This window comes from Anabrus simplex, chromosome 5 (assembly GCF_040414725.1).
Source record: "Anabrus simplex isolate iqAnaSimp1 chromosome 5, ASM4041472v1, whole genome shotgun sequence".
NCBI classification, from domain to species: Eukaryota; Metazoa; Arthropoda; class Insecta; order Orthoptera; family Tettigoniidae; genus Anabrus; species Anabrus simplex.
In genome coordinates this window covers 78,584,775-78,607,328 of record NC_090269.1, presented here as the reverse complement: position 1 = coordinate 78,607,328, position 22,554 = coordinate 78,584,775, and the positions used below count along the sequence as shown (strand labels likewise).

Below are 22,554 nucleotides of genomic sequence, written 5' to 3'. Positions count from 1 at the left end.
ACCATTGTCTATTGTCTGCTGCCCGTCTCACAACATTGTTGAGGTATTTTTGTAGTCGCTCTCAATCCTGTAACTTATTTGCTATTCTGCACAGTGTAACATCATCCGCAAAAGCCTTATCTGTGATACCAGATTTTTTACTCATTTCATTTATATACACAAGAAAACATTTTGCCCTACTTAGGAGTTCACTTTGATTTAGGAGTGAACTTTTGTGATCAGTGCATTGGCTCGATTTTCGTTCGGTGGCCACCTGGATATGCGACCAGTGTCGTCGAATTTTCCTCCTTTCACTGATAATCTGGTCACTATCAATATTTTTAAACACCTATGATCTGATATCACACTGTATACTGTGAATAATGATGTCTTCCAGAAAATATTTTTGGGACTCATACTTACCGTAACAAGGAATATTCATTGTCTCCCCAATTTCATTTGTGATGTGCGCCGTTGATCTGGCATCCCCATCCTTTAATGATGAATATGTACTGTATTGAAGGTAATTTATTTCGAACATGTTATAACGTAGGCAATTTAATATCACCCTGTGCCACAGTGATAGAGAATTTTTGTCCTCCACTGTTATTTGTCATAAAACTCGCAGTGTAATATGGAAAATAAGGATTGTGATTCCAGTTTGTGTAATGGAACTAATTTTTTGTCTTGTTGTTTCAGGTATGTTTGTGGAAAATGACTGCAACGCTAAATGTCTACTTTTACGAGGTCAGTGAATACTTGCTCTAAAAAGCGAGGCGTTATATGAAATAAGAATGACGATTGCATGCTTTAGCAGTATTTCTTGACTTTGGATAGTGTTCTTTGTTGTTAAAAATTTAATTACATCATAGCTTCTGTCATGCCAGTATATCTTAAGAATTTTTTCTATGAGTTTTACGTCATCGACACATAGTAGTCTTATGACAGCGATGGAATAGAAAAGGGCTAGCGCATTCTCTAACTACCATGTTTCAGTAGTTTGTATGGTATGCAACAGTGGCGTATGGAAAGAGAACGCTCTGACGCTGAAAGTTGACATTTGCTTTTGCTAAGTTCATAAGAAGAATTACATGCATCTTGTACCTACTAGCGTTCGTATTGAGCCCCTCATTTAGGCCGATACGATTTGAACCATTCGATTTGCCGGCCTGAGTGGCTCAGTTAGTCGAGTTATTCGATCCTGGTTCAGTCTGGTGGTATTTGAAGGTGCTCAAATACGTCAACCTCGTGTCTGTAGATTTACTGGCATGTAAAAGATCTCCTGCGGGACTAAATTTCGGCACCTCGGCGCCTCCAAAAACTGTTAAAGTAGTTAGTGGGACATAAAGCCAGAAACATTATTATTAATTATTATAACTATTCGATTTCCCGTGCCGAGACGGGCCTTGCTGTCGGGTGAAGTGAAGTAGAATGACGGCCGCTTCAGCTAGCTTCCTTCGGCAGCCCTTTGGTATTAATAGCTTAGAGCGCATGCGTAAGGTCCTGGCCAGCATTGCTTTCCAAACCATGTCTCTTCACTAGCGTCAAGTCTCTTCACTAGCGTCAAGATCAGATAACCAACAGCACTGCAACTTTCTAAAAATGTCTTTCTTGCAGTCACTGCTGTTCCTCAAAGCGTGGAGTCTGAAAAGAGCCGCACCACCTCAGGATGAACACACGAGTTTACTTTACTGCTGAACTGTTCGCCTTGCAACTTTCACGCTGTGTACATCAAAACATGAATGAGTGTATCAGTCCAGATTAAAATTAGTTGTGTTCCTGGAAACATCATCTATTGTTAGTATAATATTGGTAGGTATTCTTCGAACCAGTTTTCACGGAAAGATTCATTGACCTTCCTGCAAGCAAACAAGAAAAACAACTGATGTACAAAGTCATATATAGTGCCGTTAGATGAATACACCTTCCATATCGAAAACGCCATGTAAGCGGCGACTGAGTTCGGATTGAGTCTCAAGGTCGATACGCCAAAATCTTGGATCGTATCGTACTCAGTTGGAACTGTCGCGGTTCATACTAAGTTCGTATTGAAATCGACTGCGCCGACACTCCATGTTTGTTCTGTCAAAATTAATTCCATAATCGAATCTGTGCTATTCATTTTAATTCATAATCGATAGCCGATTGAATATATACAGACATCAGAATCACGAGAAAATGACGATTTTTTTTTCATTTTGCTTTATGTCGCACCGACACATATAGGCTTATGGCGACGATAGGATAGAAAAGGCCTAGGAGTGGGAAGGAAGCAGCCGTGGCCTTAATTAAGGTACAGCCCCAGCATTTGCCTGGTGTGAAAATGGGAAACCACGGAAAACCATCTTCAGGGCTGCCGACAGTGGGGTTCGAACAAGGCCAATTAGATAGACAGGCCATAAGGCTCCCCCTCCACTTCGGGCGCTACGTCACACAAGTCGCCAGCCGCTTTACTTCTCGCCAGTGACTTGTAGGCTGATCTGAACCTCGCAGCAGTGAGACTATCGATGGCGTTGAATGATTTAAATGTGTGCGACCATTGTGAATTATGGCCACGTCGTGTTGTATACCTGGTTGTAGAATAAACTACAGTTCAAAACAGCCTAATATTTCAGTGTTTAAATTTCCTACTGCCTTGTTTCGGAAACAAAAGTGGATCATATGCATCCATCGAAGCGAATTCGTCCCTTCAGGAAGCTCAGTTGTGTGCATAAAACACTTCGACAAAGTTTCGTAATGAGGGACGATTCTGTTAAAAGACCTGATGAGTCTATTTTAACTGTAAAACCTAACCATTTAAAACTCTCAAACGACGCTATTCCTAAGTTTGAAAATGTGCCTGCTTATCTGTCTAAAAATCTACCAACATCGAGCAAAAATCCTATTCAGACAAGAAGAAATTGAAAAACGGGAAGAGGAAGGAAAGAAAGAAAGAAAGCTGAGGAAGAATATGACAAGATCAAGGACTTCGATGACGTTCAGGGTAATTTCAGTACTAAATGAAAATTAGATTTGGACAAAGTTTTTCGTCAATTTTAACAGCCAAAGTCTCTGTATTTTCAAAATGTATATGACTGAGGAAACTATTCCGAAAATTGTCACTTCCTTAATATTAAACGAGGCTCTTGATTTTAAAGCCATTAAACATGATATTTTCATGAGTGATAACCCTGATATACGTGCATTAGGTGACGGGGGCAAGATATTAAAAGTCAAATTAGAAGAGTATTTGTAACTTCCTGTTTAGATCTTCTTGTAACTCAAAAGTGACTGTCCACGACAAAATAGAATCTGTGCACAAAATAATCGATGAAATTGAAAGTGAAGTTGACGAGTGTATCATTACTGATAAATTATAATTTTGTAAGGAACAGTTAAATATAGCCTTTGCAAAGAAAGTATTACTCCTGTATACTAATAACATGGTTCACTTCAATATTTTTCGCATTTCCTGGGGCGTAAAAGAAGATAAGACAGTCAACGTTTCTTACGATGCCTCACCCGGTTATTCAGTCTTTTACTGCAAAACTAGGCACGGGAAATTCGAGTATTGATGATTCACATTGGAATTACTTGAAAAAGAAACTAAACTTGTTAAAGGAGCATGAAAGATTTTGTAACTTGTTGGATGGAGTCTACGTAAAACGTGAGCTGAACTATAAAGGAGGAAAAGTTTTATTTTTTGTTTTTGTTAGTGGCTTTACGTCGCACCGACACAGATAGATCTTATGGCGACGATGTGATAGGAAAGGCCTAACAGCTGGAAGGAAGCGGCCGTGGCCTTAATTAAGGTACAGCCCCAGCATTTGCCTGGTGTGAAAATGGAAAACTACGGAAAACCGTCTTCAAGTCTGCCGACAGTGGGATTCGAACCCACTATCTCCCGATGCAAGTTCACAACCGCACGGCCAAATCGCCCGGTAGGAGGAAAGGTAGAGGGAGTTGCTTTTAGTAGTAAAAGCGGAGAAAATAACACACATTAGCTACAACTGCGCAAACTTTTATGTTGTTCTCCAGTCTTTAAAAATATAAAGACGTTGTTGATTTACTTCCATGTAAGAACCTAACGTGACATTTCTTAGAAGAACTAACTTTGCAAGTCTTTAAAGTATTAACAGATAGGCCTATAGCTTATAAGGTAGCATGCATAATTTCTAATAATAACAGTGTTAGTAGGAAAATGTTTGAAAAGCTGTGCAAAAGCAATTTACAAACCACTGTTCAAAACCCATTTGACGAAAAACAAAAAATAAATAATTGTTTGACACTGGTAATTTATTTAAAATCTTAATAAATATCTAGCTTAATCAAGCTGACAACTTATCCTGACTTTGACAACCCTGAGTCAGACAAAAAAAGTCTCTGAGTCTATCTAGTGCGGCCTTGGCTTGCTCCTGGCCTGGACCAAAAGGTGTTGTACCAGACTCTTTAGAGCTACAAAATGTAAACCTGTATACTAATGTTTTTACATGAGGATTCTCAGCAAAAAACTTCTGACTTCGCTTGTCAACAATGTTCTGGAAAACGAAAACGTCATATTTAAAACGTGCAGTGATTAAATAAATAGTTTTAAACATTTCGTTGACAAATGTATATACATCTTTTGTAATATATTATTGAATAACAATAGAAAAGTTCATGTTTGTGGGTTACTGTAGTCACGTCCTAGTTCGTGAACCATGGGCAACGGCTGAGTGGCCTAGTAAGTGGTCCTGAGAGTCGGGATACCAGTTGCTATGGAATGGGAATGGGCATCTCGGACATATTCTGAGTCGTGGCCCTCCTTGTGCTCAGGCGGCTAGGACTATACAATTCACCGGTGGTCCATAACCCGTTAGAGGAGAGATCCTCACTTGGACTATGTGCAAGTAGGGCAGCATCCTGCTTCATGAATTAACCGAGCTCAGAACACTTTAAGCAAGCCTCGGACCTATGGGAGTAATGGAGTCCCACTCCCATTTGACAGGCGAGGGACTCCTTGGAAACAACTTGGCGAACGAAATGGAATTCGATGGGGAGCTATCAATATTAATGGGGCTTATGGAAGAAAGAAGGTAGAACTGGCTGAGTCAGCAAAGAGGATGCATCTGGATGTGCTAGGAGTAAGTGATATTCGGGTAAGGGGAGATAATGAGGAAGAGATAGGAGATTATAAAGTGTACTTGACGGGTGTTAGAAAGGGAAGGGCAGAGTCTGGGGTAGGGCTTTTTATCAGGAATACCATTGCACGCAACATAGTTTCTGTTAGGCACGTAAATGAGCGAATGATGTGGGTAGATTTGTCAGTGGGAGGATTAGGACAAGAATTGTGTCCGTGTATTCACCATGTGAAGGTGCAGATGAGGATGAAGTTGACAAGTTTTATGAAGCATTGAGTGACATCGTGGTCAGGGTGAACAGCAAGGATAGAATAGTGCTAATGGGCGATTTCAATGCGAGAGTTGGGAATAGAACTGAAGGATACGAAAGGGTGATTGGTAAATGTGGGGAAGATATGGAAGCTAATGGGAATGGCAAGCGTTTGCTGGACTTCTGTGCTAGTATGGGTTTAGCTGTTACGAATACATTCTTCAAGCATAAGGCTATTCACCGCTACACATGGGAGGCTAGGGGCACCAGATCCATAATAGACTATATCTTAACGGACTTTCAATTCAGGAAATCTGTTAGGAATGTACGAGTTTTTCGCGGATTTTTCGATGATACAGACCACTACCTGATCTGTAGTGAACTAAGTATCGCTAGGCCTAGGGTAGAGAAAGTGAAATCTGTCTGCAAACGAATAAGAGTAGAAAATCTCCAGGACGAGGAAATTAGACAGAAGTACATGGATATGATTAGTGAGAAGTTTCGAACAGTAGACAGTAAGCAGGTTCAGGATATAGAAAGTGAATGGGTGGCATACAGGGATGCTGTAGTAGAAACAGCAAGGGAATGCCTAGGAACAACTGTGTGTAAAGATGGGAAAAGGCGAACATCTTGGTGGAATGATGAAGTGAGAGCAGCCTGTAAACGTAAAAAGAAGACTTATCAGAAATGGCTCCAAACAAGGGCCGAGGCAGACAGGGATTTGTACGTAGATGAAAGAAACAGAGCGAAACAAATAGTTGTTGAATCCAAAAAGAAGTCATGGGAAGATTTTGGTAATAATCTGGAAAGGCTAGGTCAAGCAGCAGGGAAACCTTTCTGGACAGTAATAAAGAATCTTAGGAAGGGAGGGAAAAAGGAAATGAACAGTGTTTTGAGTAATTCAGGTGAACTCATAATAGATCCCAGGGAATCACTGGAGAGGTGGAGGGAATATTTTGAACATCTTCTCAATGTAAAAGGAAATCATTCTGGTGGTGTTGCAAACAGCCAAGCTCATGGGGAGGAGGAAAATGATGTTGGTGAAATTATGCTTGAGGAAGTGGAAAGGATAGTAAATAAACTCCATTGTCATAAGGCAGCGGGAATAGATGAAATTAGACCTGAAATTGTTAAGTATAGTGGGAAGGCAGGGATGAAATGGCTTCATAGAGTAGTAAAATTAGCGTGGAGTGTTGGTACGGTACCTTCAGATTGGACAAAAGCAGTAATTGCACCTATCTATAAGCAAGGGAACAGGAAGGATTGCAACAACTATCGAGGTATCTCATTGATTAGTATACCAGGCAAAGTATTCACTGGCATCTTGGAAAGGAGGGTGCGATCAGTCGTTGAGAGGAAGTTGGATGAAAACCAGTGTGGTTTCAGACCACAAAGAGGCTGTCAGGATCAGATTTTCAGTATGCGCCAGGTAATTGAAAAATGCTACGAGAGGAATAGGAAGTTGTGTTTATGTTTCGTAGATCTAGAGAAAGCATTTGACAGGGTACCGAGGGAAAAGATGTTCGCCATACTGGGGGACTATGGAATTAAAGGTAGATTATTAAAAACAATCAAAGGCATTTATGTTGACAATTGGGCTTCAGTGAGAATTGATGGTAGAATGAGTTCTTGGTTCAGGGTACTTACAGGAGTTAGGCAAGGTTGTAATATTTCACCTTTGCTGTTCGTAGTCTACATGGATCATCTGCTGAAAGGTATAAAATGGCAGGGAGGGATTCAGTTAGGTGGAAATGTAGTAAGCAGTTTGGCCTATGCTGACGACTTGGTCTTAATGGCAGACTGTGCCGAAAGCCTGCAATCTAATATCTTGGAACTTGAAAATAGGTGCAATGAGTATGGTATGAAAATTAGCCTCTCGAAGACTAAATTGATGTCAGTAGGTAAGAAATTCAACAGAATTGAATGTCAGATTGGTGATACAAAGCTAGAACAGGTCGATAATTTCAAGTATTTAGGTTGTGTGTTCTCCCAGGATGGTAATATAGTAAGTGAGATTGAATCAAGGTGTAGTAAAGCTAATGCAGTGAGCTCGCAGTTGCGATCAGCAGTATTCTGTAAGAAGGAAGTCAGCTCCCAGACGAAACTATCTTTACATCGGTCTGTTTTCAGACCAACTTTGCTTTACGGGAGCGAAAGCTGGGTGGACTCAGGATATCTTATTCATAAGTTAGAAGTAACAGACATGAAAGTAGCAAGAATGATTGTTGGTACAAACAGGTGGGAACAATGGCAGGAGGGTACTCGGAATGAGGAGATAAAGGCTAATTTAGGAATGAACTCGGTGGATGAAGCTGTACGCATAAACCGGCTTCGGTGGTGGGGTCATGTGAGGCGAATGGAGGAGGATAGATTACCTAGGAGAATAATGGACTCTGTTATGGAGGGTAAGAGAAGTAGAGGGAGACCAAGACGACGATGGTTAGACTCGGTTTCTAACGATTTAAAGATAAGAGGTATAGAACTAAATGAAGCCACAACACTAGTTGTAAATCGAGGATTGTGGCGACGTTTAGTGAATTCTCAGAGGCTTGCAGACTGAACGCTGAAAGGCATAACAGTCTATAATGATAATGTATGTATGTATGTAGAAAAGTTACCGTAGACAAACTCATGGCTAAGAAGAAATCCTCAGGAAAATAAAAATATATAAACTGAAACCTTAGGAATTGTTAGGTAAGTTTTAAGTTGCCGCTTAATTTCTAAGAAAGGTTTCAGTATATTGTTGTGAATTGCCATCATGTATTTTCCTAGTAACATTCCAACTAATTGTGTACGTATTATGCGTTCTAATGATACCGTGTTCAGTTACAAGTGACAAATGTCAGCATAATTTTACGTAAAGAAATGTACATATACTGCCCAGCCAGTTTTCTCCCCGTATAAAACTCGTGTAGTATACAAGCCTAAGTAAAGCCACAATTGAAGGAGTGTTCAGTTATATCGTTAAGGTTGAATAAATGAACAATATCATGGTGAAAGTGAGAGCGGGCCCTACACTGCCATGCTGAACGCCAGCCACTCTCGTGACGTCACGGTCCGAGCCTTGTGGCCTGTCTATCTAGTGCGGCCTTGGTTCGAACCCACTATCTCCCGGATGCAAGCTCACAGCTGCGCGACCCTAAGCGCACGGCCAACTCGCCCGGTAAATGACGAATTGTCAACCACAGAAGTGCTTTTAATACATCCATAATTAACGTAAGTTACAAGGCTACTTCACTCCGCTAGGTTATTTAAAACGCACGCGTGAAAATGGAAACATTACAGTCAATCATGTCGCGATAGGTTATGTCGCTCAAACCAAGACCGACTACAATATATCAGACCGTAATATCAAAACCAAGATGGTGGACGTCGTAGGCGCAGTAGCTGCCGACTGATGAAGGTTAGGGTAGCACGCAATAACTTCATTTCGACGATAAACCAACTCACGATTTTCGGAGATGTCGGAATTTCGTCCCAAAGAAGTTCTTTTACCTGCCAGTAAATTTACCGACACGAGGCTGACGTATTTGAGCACCTTCGAATACTACCGGACTGAGCCGGTATCAAACCCGCTAAGTTGGGGTCAGAAGGCCAGAGCTTCAACCGCCTGAGCCACTCAGCCCGGCGTCACATTAAATTACTTGTGTTGATACCACTGAAAGAGCTACACAATATCTGATTCAATCCGCCAGAAATTAAGAAAAGATCGCGTACATATTTTGCAAACGGTGGTAGGTATTTTAACATGATAAATATAACATCATAAGGAAAATCACTGTTGCACCTATGAAAACACTTCGCGAACAAGTACTCATCACATATGATCAACTAGAATCACGCATATTCTGCTAGAATAGATGGACAGCCCCACAGCAAAAGAGAACAACAAGCTGATTATTTCGAAATGTCACTTAGTCAAATGACGTTTTCTCTTAGATGGCGACGATGGGATAGGAAAGGCCTAGGAGTTGGAAGGAAGCGGCCGTGGCCTTAATTAAGGTACAGCCCCAGCATTTGCCTGGTGTGAAAATGGGAAACCACGGAAAACCATTTTCAGGGCTGCCGATAGTGGGATTCGAACCTACCACACTTTGAAACGCATCAGATATTCCTCCAGGACTGTCATTTTTAGAATACAATCGTATATCACTTATTTTGTTAACCATACTAGTTCATAGAAAAGACTTATATTTTGAATTTTCCACATATTGCTTATCTAAATATAGGCTATTTCTAGTATTAGTCTATTACCTAAAGTAAAGTTTTCGTTATTATTGACAACTTACCAATTCAATACGATAATCAGAAGATTATGTTTATGTATCACAGGCTTGTTTACATTCAACCTATGCATCCGCCATGTTCATTCTTTTTTAAGGTCTGATGCTATTGTAGAGGGTCTTGATTCAGTATGGTAAGTGTACTCGAATCAATTTCAATCCTCATGTAAACGTAATAAATAATAATAAAAATAATAATAATAATAATAATAACAGCAGACCTAAAATAATGCTTTATGTTTTCGATGTGTATATGACGTGTTTGCAGGTGTCCTTTAATTCATTGTGTTTTAGATTTATTAGGCTTTTAGAAAATCAAGCGTTTTGAACCGTTTGTGTAGTCGGTCCCCTACGCTCAACGTTCAGGGTAGTAAGATATTGATGAACAAAGTCGTTTTGATCAATTAGAGCAGTCGTAGGGAGCCGTCTACCGTCTGGATAGCATTACCCAGCTATGGATTAATCGGTTTCATTTTAATCAAACCGCAAACCTCGATTTCTGCTAAGCTGTCTACTTGAAATCCGTTGTTGAAATGCAAGATCACGTTATACCTCGCACCGAGTTCGGCTTTTTGAAAATATTTCATGGTCGTGTAATATACACTCGCTACCTGGAAAGCACGCTGATTGTTGTTGTTCGTTCCGCTTAAACCCATGTAATATTTCGAAAATTTTCTGTTGAGCTTTATGAATGACGAATTACTTTCTGTAAGGCCTGACAATACTGTGGAAATGCACCCACAATTTGTATAATTGCAAAAGGCCACCAGTGAATAAGATGTGTAGTGGTAGTGCGTCTTATATCCATATGTAAAAAAGAACTGCGCTTCGTTTGTGGTTTCCAGGGGGTATTTGTGATTTTATTTTGGGTGCTAAGTTTGTGTTCGTGTTATTTAGTGAGTCCACGTTCGTTTACTAGTGTTTTAGGGACATATTTATTATCAGTTTTGTGACCTAAATATCTGCTATCTTGTTAATTGCTACAGTCGTTCCACAGATATCACTACCTAGAGGGTAACTCGTTATATTTATTTTAAAAACTAGAGATGGCTTACCCCCACTGTGCTTGATTGAAATTACTCCAGTGGTTTAGGAGGAGATGTGTCATTAACACACATACATCCATTTTTATATATAGATAGAAGACAGATAGATAGATTTTTATATCTCACTTCCCCCTCGCCCCCCACCGCAAAGAGGGATGAACTTTAACTTTAAAATATCCGGAGTGTTACTATGCATCTCAGCGACCCGGAAAACTATGGATTCGACACTATTTTCGATTATTTTTATATCTCACTGCCCCCTCGCCCCCACCACAAAGGGGACTGAACTTTGACTTTAAAACATTCGGAGTTTTACTATTCATCGCAGCGACCCCGAAAACTATGGATTCGACACTATTTTCTATAATTCTTATAACTCACTCCCCCCTCGCCCCCCACCACAAAGGGGCTGAACATGGACTTATAAAATGTTCGGAGTGTCACTATTCACCTCAGCGACCCCGAAAACTATGGATTCGACAGTATTTTCGATTATTTTTATACTTAACCCTCCTGACCCCCCACCGCTATGGGGCTAGAGATAGCTTACCCCCACAGTGCTCCTCTCCAGATAGCAAATAATAAGTGTTCAAAATTTGATTGAATTTACTCGAGTGGTTTAGGAGGAGATATGTCATTAACACACATACATCCATTTTTATATATAGATAGAAGATAGATTTTTATATCTCACTTCCCCCTCGCCCCCCACCGCAAAGAGGGCGGAAATTTGATTTTTAAAATCCGGAGTGTTACTATTCATCTCAGCAACCCCGAAAACTATGGACTCGACACTATTTTCGATTATTTTTATATCTCACTCCTCCCTGCCCCCTATCACAAAGGGGACTGAACTTGGATTTTAAAAAAACGAAGTGTCACTATTCACCTCAGCGACCCCGAAAACTATGGATTTGATACTATTTTCGATTATTTTTTATACCTGACCCCCTCCCCTAAGGGGGCTAGAGATGGCTTACCCCCACGGTGCTCGTCTCCAGATAGCAGATAAGTGTTCAATATTTGATTGAAATTACTCCAGTGGTTTAGGAGGAGGTGTGTCATTTACACACATACATACATACATACGTACGTACATCAATTTATATATATATATAGTAAGATAAGATTTTGCCCTAACTCGCACCCATTTTGTTTCGTTTGCCATCACTACCATGGAAACCACGAAGATGTGCACTTCACTCTCTTCTCACGCGGTTGCCTAGGTCACAGAGCCTGCCCATACTCTCAGCCATGCCTGCCCATACTGTCAGCCATCTTAAGACGGGCAATGTCTGGTACGACGTGTAGAAAACCTCCTCGTAGTGTACCCTGTCCAACGGACTGCTGAAGCAGGACGGCTGATAGTCTACACAATAGGTGACCGAACTAGATCTTGGATCTCTCACGGTCAACCTAAGCAACCAGAAGATCGAATATCCGGAGATGAAATCTAACAACGGTACTTATCAGAGCCAACTGACTAGTACGCTTGGACCCATTGCTCACATTCTACAAAGAAATGCAGAAGGCCTGTCAAAGGACCCTCGACCACACAACGAAAGTGCTTCAAAACTTCCCAAGAAGCCAACACAGACCCACACTGATCAGTATTGGTCTTGAAATACCACTCATTATATCAATTCACAAGCCTAGGTGGAACTTCAAGAAGGCAAACTGGGCTCAATACAGCTCAGAGGTACACAAGTATTTACGTTGGATACCCCAGAAAGCAGAAAACTGCAAGAGGTTTGTTGGTGTTATCATTTGTTCAGCTAAGCGAGGATTTCAGAAACAATAAATACCATGCTGAGACAGATCTGTCCAATCCATGTATGAAAATTATAAAAAAAACTGGTGACCCTGAAACAGGGAAAATGATACTAGAAGAACTGAATGGAGAAAAGAGAAATGGAATGATCTAACTTCTCAACTGAGCTTTACTCACTCCAGTAGGAAAGCATAGTCACTTCTTCGAAAACTGGGTGCTGTTTCTAACACCCGCAAAGCTCAACCAGGAATAACTACAACGGAAATGGCTCTGCATATCAAATCAAGAGCTGATAAAATCCCAATTGATCCTACCATAAAGAAACAGACAGAGATATGAACAACAACCTCCAAACTTACCCCATACTATCTGATTCAGTCTGCCACAAAGAAATTGAAGAAGCCATCAAAATTTTAAAAATGAGAAAGGCTGCAGGTTTAGATAGTATTTTCCCAGAATTCATTCGATATCTTGGAAAACGTGGAAGAACTTGGCTCAAGAACTTCTTTAGCGGTATCCTAATAACTGGAATCATTCCCCCAGAGTTCAAAATGACCCATACCTTGGCAATCCTCAAACAAGGAAAACCAGTTGATGACCCTTCAAGTTATCGACCAATAGAACTACTCAGTGACTGTTAAAACTCTTGGAACGTCTTCTCCTTAACCGAATCCAGGGAATAATAAACAATGTAACACCAACATACCAGGCAGGTTTTAGAATCAAACGGAGCTGCTGTGAACAAGTATTAGCATTAACATCGCACATTGAGGCAGGATTCCAGAAGTTACAGACATCAGTTGCTTTTGTCGACTTCACTGCAGCATATGATACGGTTTTGGCTGAATGGACTTCTACATACCGTGTCAAAAACTTACATCACTATTGAAGAACATGTTGACAAACCAGTAATTCAAGGTCACCATGGGACAAGAGACTAGTAAGTCCTTCACAATAAAAACGGACCATCTCAATGGTCAGTACTAGTTCCACTGCTTTTCTACCCATATACCAGTGGCATGCCTGAAACCATCAGCAAAACATTCTGCTATGCTGATGACTTAGCTATCGCTGTTCAAACTGCCACACTAGAAAAAAGGAGAGAGCATCCTATCCAGTGACTTGAAAACCTTAAAAGAATACTACTTGAAATGGAGACCTTGTCCAAATCCAGCAAAGACAGAAGTATGCGCATTCCATCTTGGTAAGAGAATAGCACACCAGCAGCTCAACGTGAACTTTTGTCGACAGAGAATCAAACACAATTTCCACCCCAAGTATCTTGGCATCCCCTTAGACCATTCCTTGACGTTCAAAAAACATCTTGAAAATACAAGTCAGATACTCAAGACACGAAACATCATGAAGAACTAGCTGGCACTTCATGGGGAGCTGATGCAACCTCATTACGCACAACCGCCCCCACCATAGTTTATCCTGCGGTTGAATATTGTGCTCCAGTGTGGCAACGTAGCGCTCACACAAAAAAGATCGATGTTCACGTGAATGAATGCATGAGAATCGTAACTGGCACATTAAAATCCACCATACCTACACCAGAACTAAGACGACAGGATGCAACAGTACGTGAGTGGAGAAAATTACAACATCCTAACCATTCCCAAGACCTCCCAGTTCATGAGGTCGTTAAAGACTTACCACCAACTCGTCTTAGCTCGAGGAACCCAATATAGCACGGCGTAATTGACTTCTATATCAAAGAAACATGGCGTGAAAGCTGGAATTCTGCACCTATAGAACATCAAATGGTCAAAGACTTACTAATGCCCTACCGGATTCCATCTGAAAAGACATCAGTGGGTTCAACTAAACCGCTTAAGAACAGGCCATGTCAGAGTTAGCGCCATGTTACATAAGTGGGGACTTCGGGATTCTCCTGCCTGTGACTGTGGAGCTCCTTCCCAGACTGTGAAGCACATCGTGAAGGAATGTCTGCTAAGGAAGTACGGTGGACCATTCCTGGATATAATTGACGCTGCACCTCCTTTCCTAGTTTGGCTGGGTCAATTGAACATTGCTCTGTGAATGTGAATGCTACCAACATTCTTGTCTCTCTGTATATTGTATTTTTTGTGTGTATATTCTGTGTACTTTTGTATTCATGTTTGTAGTTGCTTTGCCATACGCTAAATAAGTAATAAATAAATGAGAACATTGAGAGTTTGTACTACGAAATTTTCGGTAAGGTCGTTCGTATTGGAGATGCCCACCACAGTGGAGGCTGTATTCAGCATATGCTGAAATTAACTGAATAGTTACTTTGTTTGAGGTAATTCAGGCGTACACAGTTTTACTGCGTTCTTGGGAACGCACGCACGGTTTATTATACAGTTTTTTGAAAGAGAGCGGTTCCCCGGACAGGAAGATTTCCCTAGTTCCCTCTAAGGCCGTGCCGTGTCATTGTAGCACTCTATACTGAACATCTGTTACAGCATGTGCAGTATATATTCTACATGATCTAATAGCTGAAATAATGCGAAGTTAACAGTTTCACGCTCTTCTAAAAGCTGTTTCACCGGGCGAGTCGGCCGTGCGGTTACGGGCGCGCGGCTATGAGCTTCCATCCGGGAGATGGTGGGTTCGAATCCCACTGTCGGCAGTCCTGAAAATGGTTTTCCATTTTCACATCAGGCAAATGCTGGGGCTGTACCTTAATTAAGGCCACGGCCGCTTCCTTCCAAGTCCTAGGCCTTTCCTATCCTATCGTCGCCTTGAAACCTATCTGTGTCTGTGCGACGTAAAGCCACTAGCATTAAAAAAGCTGTTTGCACAGAAGTAAATTTTGACATGGTTTCAACGAAAACTTCGCATTCAGAACTGATTATAAGGAAATGCGTAATTGTTAAAGCGGTTATCCTTCTACCAGAAACCGGTATTAGAGTTACATTTTGATATTTTACGCAGCTGACATGTGTGAACATTTTCCGCTTGAACTTGTAGGCTACCGATCACCGCCCTTGTTCTCTTTCTGTGATTGCAGTACATTATTATTATTATTATTATTATTATTATTATTATTATTATTATTATTATTATTATTATTATTTCATCAATTTAGGAAGGTTCGGCTTTTGCCGGTAACATAATGGGCCGACTCGGCCTAATCAAGGAGTCACCCTCTTGATTATGAAACTGTAGGTACATATTTCTACAAATATTTACAACAGAAATAATTACAACATATTATTATTATTATTATTATTATTATTATTATTATTATTATTATTATTCCAAGTTTATTCAGAGATCACTGCTGCTTTACTCCAGTAATTTCAGATTTTCCCACCAAACGGGGTAATTCAGTGTGTTAAAATACTACTAAGTTACTACTACTACTACTACTACTACTACTACTACTAACTACTACTATCTATCAGTTTCCTATGCTTCCGTTTTATTCCTTGAATACTCCATGATCATTCGTCATCGCTTCGGAGGTGTGCGACAGTGTTTGTCATTATCTCAAATAAGTAAAGATTTTCTCGAGAAATTTGAATTCTGAAGCGGTGCGTGAGAATTAAAGCATGCGTTCAATAAACCTGTTGAATATGATGAAGGCTGCAAAACTTTATTTTCACGAAGAGGCTCACGTTGAATATGCTGTCGTGGTGAATTGTACAGACTACGAATTGGTGACCTAACAATATAGATTAGAGGTTCAGTAACTTACCACTACGAAGAGATTCGGAAAATAATTGGGCCTCGTTTTGAATATGACTCAGAATTTGAATCAGAAATTAGTCTCATGATACGGTTGTAGAGTGTCAACAGAAATTTATGTCAACGAGGTATGTCTAAATAACTCACTATGTGAGAAGTTATCTTAGAATATATTACAATGCAGTGCATGAGGAGAGGATGGCATTCATTTGCGTAAGTTATAGACTTGTCCGGAAAGGTGAAATGATTTCCTCTAGGCAGGTGCACAGTAGTATGCATGGCTGCCAGGTTAACGAAGATGTGAATCTCTTCCGACCTTGACATGCATGCGTGGCTTGTTTCAACATCATACAGTAATTATGACGAAAATTCATTGTTCTCTGAAGGGGAACCGAGTCGAGGAGGTGGGGAGGAGGAGGCAGGTGGGGAAATAAGATATCAAGTCTCATATGAAATAGCTTTTGTTTTAATAGTGAAAGTGGGCTACTGCAATTTGTATGAACGGAGGCACACTGATTTCAGTTACTGGTCTTTTGTGACTTCACTCACTCTCTGTGCCTCTAATAGAGTTCACTTCCGTTATTAATGAAGGAACATGTCCCAGATGCCTAATATAAATTAACAAAATAATAGTCGAAATTTATCTTAATTGGAATTAAGATTAATTTGGTAATTGAAAAGTACTCGCTTGTTATTAATGAAACAGTCAGCTTATTAAAAGATGACTTTATTATTTTAAATTTCTTCTTTATTGACGTTCAGCGTCAGCAATTCTGTATATGTCGGTTATCTCTGAGATCGTTGTGAGTTGAATGCGTTTCATGGCTCCGTGTGAATTTTTTCAGGTTAAAATTCCACCAGGATTTTAATTTCGAATATCTGGACGAAAACCAGAAGCTAAGCATCTCCACTAATCACGTTTTTAAAAATAATGATGATAATAGGCTAATAATAATAATTTAATTTTGTGTGTCTGTTCCTAGTCTTTGTAAGGCAGACTCTCCGATGAGGGGAGGGCGGGGGGGGGGGGTCTGTCTTGTATAGGAAAAGGAAACTGCGTGTTCGTGTGTGGTATATTAGTTGCAGGAATGTTGGAGACAACACAAGTACCCGGTCCTCGAGCCCAGGGAATTTACCGGTTTTAAGTTTAAAAATCGTGCGACATGACTAGGTATCGAACGCGAGGTTGTGAGGACTGAAGGTCAAGATACTGACCTCTCAGCCATGGAGCAGAACATTATTATTATTATTATTATTATTATTATTATTATTATTATTATTATTATTATTATTATTATTATTATTATTATAACTCGAGCGGAAATTATTCTTCAGTGGCATACCGCATAACAAGATATCTGAGATCTACAATAGCACCGACTGTTATGTTTAGAAATATATAGGTCTATAGATCTGTAGGTCTATTTCTAGCACTACGAAAGATTAACTTCATACCCGACCCCGTAGAGAAACAGGACAGGGGTAGGACATACATATATAGGTCTTTCTAGACGTTGGGTAAATAAACATTCTGCAGCGGCGCTATGAACAATACATGATCAAAATAAATGTCTATGAACGTTTATTACGATTAAGAGAAAGAGAGCTGATCGCAGTGGCGGAGTCCGTTCGTCGTTAGCAGGCCTTAAAACTATAGTCAAGAATGTGGTTCCGATTGGTCTCTTTGGTAGACAGCTGACGTGACAAAGGAGCGAGAGTGCAGGTCATGCGACTTGTTACTGAGTAAGCACCGTACTGAAAAGCCATCCTCGGAGCATACAGACGAAAGTGTTACGTCTTTACAGTTCTTCTCTACGACGAAGAAGCATGGATATTGAATGCAACCTCAGCAAAGAAACTACATGCCTGTGAGATATGCACCTGTAGACTGATATTAATCGTTATCTTGGACTGACCACATATAACTATGAAGTTCTGAGAAGGCCTAGAATTTGTTAAAACCCATTAAAAGAAAGGAAAGTCGAATACTTGACCATGTGATGAGACATCCCGAGAGATACGGGGTCCTTTAACCAATACTTAAAGGAAAAATGGCCCGTTGACGCAGACTTGAAAAACGACGAATTTCGTGGCAAAAAAACAAAAAAAGATTGCAGTTTCGTACTTCATCCACTGAACTTTTCCGAACTGCAGTAGACAAAGACAGAATTGCTGATAACGGATCGGCTCTTGAAGAAGAAAAGGAAGTAAGGAGCGTTTACGAACGTGCGTTTCATATCGGTAGTTCAACTACTCAGGCACGTACGAGTTTGTCAGAATTATTACTTACTAACCTGTATAATAACCAGGCAATTTCTTAACAAATTCCAGTTATCTCCAAGTTACATCATCAGCGCTACGTGCGTGAGAGATACTCGAATCGTTAGGCAGGTCTCCGATTATTGTATTCGAAAGTATTATGTCAGTAACTGGTTGGGTGAAGTCAGCGTTTTGTGGTTTGACGTGTCTGTTTTATTTGTTTTCCATACCATCAGACACTGAGATATGTAGGTAATGTATAGAATGTTGGGCCGACAAGGTTAGACTCTCATCTCTTCGTTCACTCACACACGATTGAGTGTTCCGTAAAACCATTCCTGTGTTGACAAGGTCGTGCAGAATGCTCCAGGGAAGGGTGAATGTCAGCCATGCAACAAATCACAGTTGTTTACATCCATCGCTTATGAAGTGTTGATCAAGATAAGTAGCTTCACTGCCATTTGGGTCGACGAGAATAATGGCTTGTCTACAATATCAGAAATATCGTGATGAGAAATGTTCCGGAAAATGGCACGAGGTTTATTAAGATTGAGTTATCCCGCTACGGTTGTGCTATGTTCTTGAACTGTGATATCAATGTCATATTTACCAAGGACACTATCTTCGTTTGTTAGGAATAGTCATATTGCAACCATCTGCATTGTGTATATGTAAGTAGATGGTGTCTTGTAACATGTGATAAGGTGTCTAGTTCAGCGGTGTTAGCTTAGCGCTTCCTGATCAGAGCTCTCAAAGTTCATCCCACAACTACAAGCCTGATTTAATCAAATTTTGCACTCAATTCATCGTCAGCATAGAAATAATAATGGCGTATGATGCACGTCTTCCGAATTGACGCCTGTATGTGAGGGGATGGGGCCCTACCTATAATGAATATTCTAATGTTGAAGACGACGCATACACACCCAGTCCCCAAGACAAAGGAATTAACTAATTAAAATTCCCGACCCAGCCGGTAATCGAACCCGGGACTCCTTCGACTGAAGGCCAGCTCGGTAGCCATTTAGCCATGGAGCTGGACAAAGCAAACTCAAGCCTTCTTCCCAAGGCGATGCAGCTCTTTTCAGACCCCCCCCCCCCCAGTGAATACCATTTAAACCACATACCACTTCCTGCCATTCTTAGATCTCTGACTGTACCCGGAATCGAAATCGGGCCTCCGAAAACGGCTGGTAATAACACTATCCGTTACGTTACGGAGCCAGATGTTATGGAAATGATTCTGTACTTTCAGTATTTACACCGATGAAAGAGGATACATCGTTTCATGTATAATAATTTCAGATTTATTATTCTTAGCGTTATAAATCTGTGTGCCCCCATAGCGACGTCTGTTCAACGAAAAGAAATGTGGTATCGGTCAACTACTGACCAGGCTGATTCAACTCGTTAAAGCCGCAGTGCAGTTGGGTAAGTGACATAGAATTAATGAAGACCGATGAATGCGAATCTCCCATTCCCCGTAAATCAGTGTCACTGAAGTGGTATTCTGTGTTTCCTTCAATAGAAGTACTGAAGTGGCATCATCCTCAAGCCGCGATCATATCGTCACCGCTTGAGCCTTAGTTAATTCGCTACGTACACCCGAAAAGACATGATTGAAACACAGGTGTTCCATGTGAAATCGGACAGGAAAAAAAAGTGTATTAAAAAAACGAAATAGTACCTTAGAAAATGAGGTGTTTAGAGATACATACATTTGTGCACAGTCTCTGTTCAACAGTCTTCATTATATGAAATTTCGAATACGAAATTATTTTTGTAAGAATTTGATATAGCCGGGCTGAGTGGCTCCGACGGTTGTGGTGCTGACCTTCTGACCCAAACTTGGCAGGTTCGATCCTGGCTCAGTCCGGCGTTATTTGAAGGTGCTCAAATACGTCAACTTCGTGTCGGGAGATTTATTGGCATGTAAAAGAACTCTCCAGCACCTCAGCGTTTCCGAAAACAGAAACAAATAGACATGATACTGTATAGCTTTTGGGCTTATGCCGTGTCAAGAAAATAAGGTGAAATTCTTTACGTTTCGCAGAGAACTGTGCTCTGCGTCCTCAGAAGAAATCTAGACTGTCCACGACAAGGCTTCTTAAACAATGACTCTTTGAATTTAGACGTTATAATAGAAGTGGAAATGGTACGTTCATTCGCCACCAGATGGCTTCCAGGACGTGGCACAATGTCATATGTTACGTACACAAGTTATGTGAACCGCTTAGACTGATATTGATGGCTCGGTCAGCTTCCGCTTCGAACGCTAGCGTTGTGCCAAGTCCTGGGAGCCATCTGGTGGCGAATGAACGTACCATTTCCACTACTATTATAACGTCTAAATTCAAAGATTCATTGTTTAAGAAGCCTTCTCGTGGACAGTCGAGATTTCTTCTGAGGACGCATAGCACAGTTCTCTGCGAAACGTAAAGAATTTCACCTTATTTTTTTGACACGGCGTAAGCCCAAAAGCCTATACAGTATCATGTCTGTAAGTACGGGCCGTGAAAGCATCAATGGCAACAGAAAAGACAGTTAGTGGGACGTAATGGCATTATTATTATTATTATTATTATTATTATTATTATTATTATAAGCTGCCTCTGTGGATCCGTGGTAGAGTGTCGGCCTCCGAATCCCAAGATAGTGGGTTCAAACCCGGCAGAGGTAGTCGGATTTTTGAAGGGCGGAAAAAAGTCCATTCGACACCCCATGTCGTACGATGTCGGCATGTAAAAGATCTCTGGTGATACATTTGGAATTTACCCGACAAAATTAATTAAATCTCAGCCATAGACGCCCAAGAGAGATCCGGTTTACTCTGCCTGCCATCTAGCGGACCTAAAGTAAAACGGAACGTCGAAATTGACGAGCAGACAGTATTATTATTATTATTATATAATGTATAAAATTGTAATGTTAAAAATTTCAAAACACAGACTTTGCAACCACACCAGGAATATGTAGATTAGTCACTGTAAAATATGATACATAGGCAGGGGGCACTACGTGTAGGGGGGCTTGTCCTTTTCCCCTGGCCTTCCATAGATACTGTAAAAGTTTATGGTAAATAAATAATGAATTAATGAACTGTCCGTTCATAGTCTGTAAAAGTGGGAAAAGAAATTGTTGCTCATGTTTCATTTGTAAGTTTACTAACTTTTCTATCGAAAAAAAATCTTAATATGCATATCTCCATTTTTGCTCTATATTCATGCCGGAAATCGGGGTCAGGTAGATGGTTGCTCAGTTTACCAGCCCCGATTTGAACACGCACTGCGTTACTACGTGCTTGTTGGGTTGCTACGTCTTTCTTGTGGGAGTTCACTCTCACGCTTAGTAATCTTGTAATCTATACTATTAATATTCGAAATTCGGGCAATTTTTGCCTTGCATCAACTAAAACAAGGCGTAAACAGTTGGTCCTATCGAAAAATGAAATGCACCACCGTAACCTTGAAATTAAATTTTCTACAAGAATTGTATGCATTTTCTTCGTAACGATTTTCGAGAAAATTTAGCTTTTGTGTGTGTGTATTTTTGGATGTAATCCAAGGCGAAATAATTTAAATAATGGATAAACGGTTAGCGCTATGGAAAAATGAAGCGCGCCGTATGTCCTTGAAATTACATTTTCTACAACAAATGCCATATGCATTTTCTTCGTGCCGGGCTGAGTGGCTCAGACGGTTGAGGCGCTGCTTCTGACACCAACTTGGCAGGTTCGATCCTGGCTCATTCCGGTGGTATTTGAAGGTGCTCAAATACGTCAGCCATGGGTCGGTAGGTTAACTGGCACGTAAAAGAACTGCGGGACTAAATTCCGGCACCGCGGCGTCTCCGAAAACCGTAAAAGTAGTTAGTGGGACATAGAACCAATGTTGTTATTATTATTATTATTATTATTATTATTATTATTATTATTATTATTATTATTATTATTATTATTATTATTTTCTTCGTAACCAACGATTTTCGAGAAAATTCAGCTTTTTTCTTTCTGTTTTTGGCTGTGGTCGCGCGTAAGTAGGTCTCACGTGAAGTCATATTTGTCATCATTGGTGTTAATTCGTTGTTCATTATTAAAAGGCCAGCTGAAGACTGAGCGCGGTTTGGAGGCTATTGTTGTATTTCCAAGAGTGCTGAGGGTACTTATCCATATTTCAGAACTGCCCTA

The 22,554-nt window shown here is 40.4% G+C and overlaps 1 protein-coding gene across 6 annotated transcripts in view; it reads left to right on the top strand.

Moving 5' to 3' along the window:
* ftz-f1 (ftz transcription factor 1) overlaps positions 1–22,554 on the top strand; it is a 751,575-nt gene that overhangs the window by 171,619 nt on the left and 557,402 nt on the right. For 3 of the 6 annotated variants that reach the window (XM_067146957.2, XM_067146959.2, XM_067146958.2), the window contains exon 2: positions 679–726. The exons of the other annotated variants lie outside the window; for them this stretch is intronic. In XM_067146957.2, the coding sequence (XP_067003058.1) occupies positions 679–726 (48 nt within the window). The remainder of the gene's footprint in view (positions 1–678; positions 727–22,554) is intronic. 6 annotated transcript variants of the gene reach the window in all.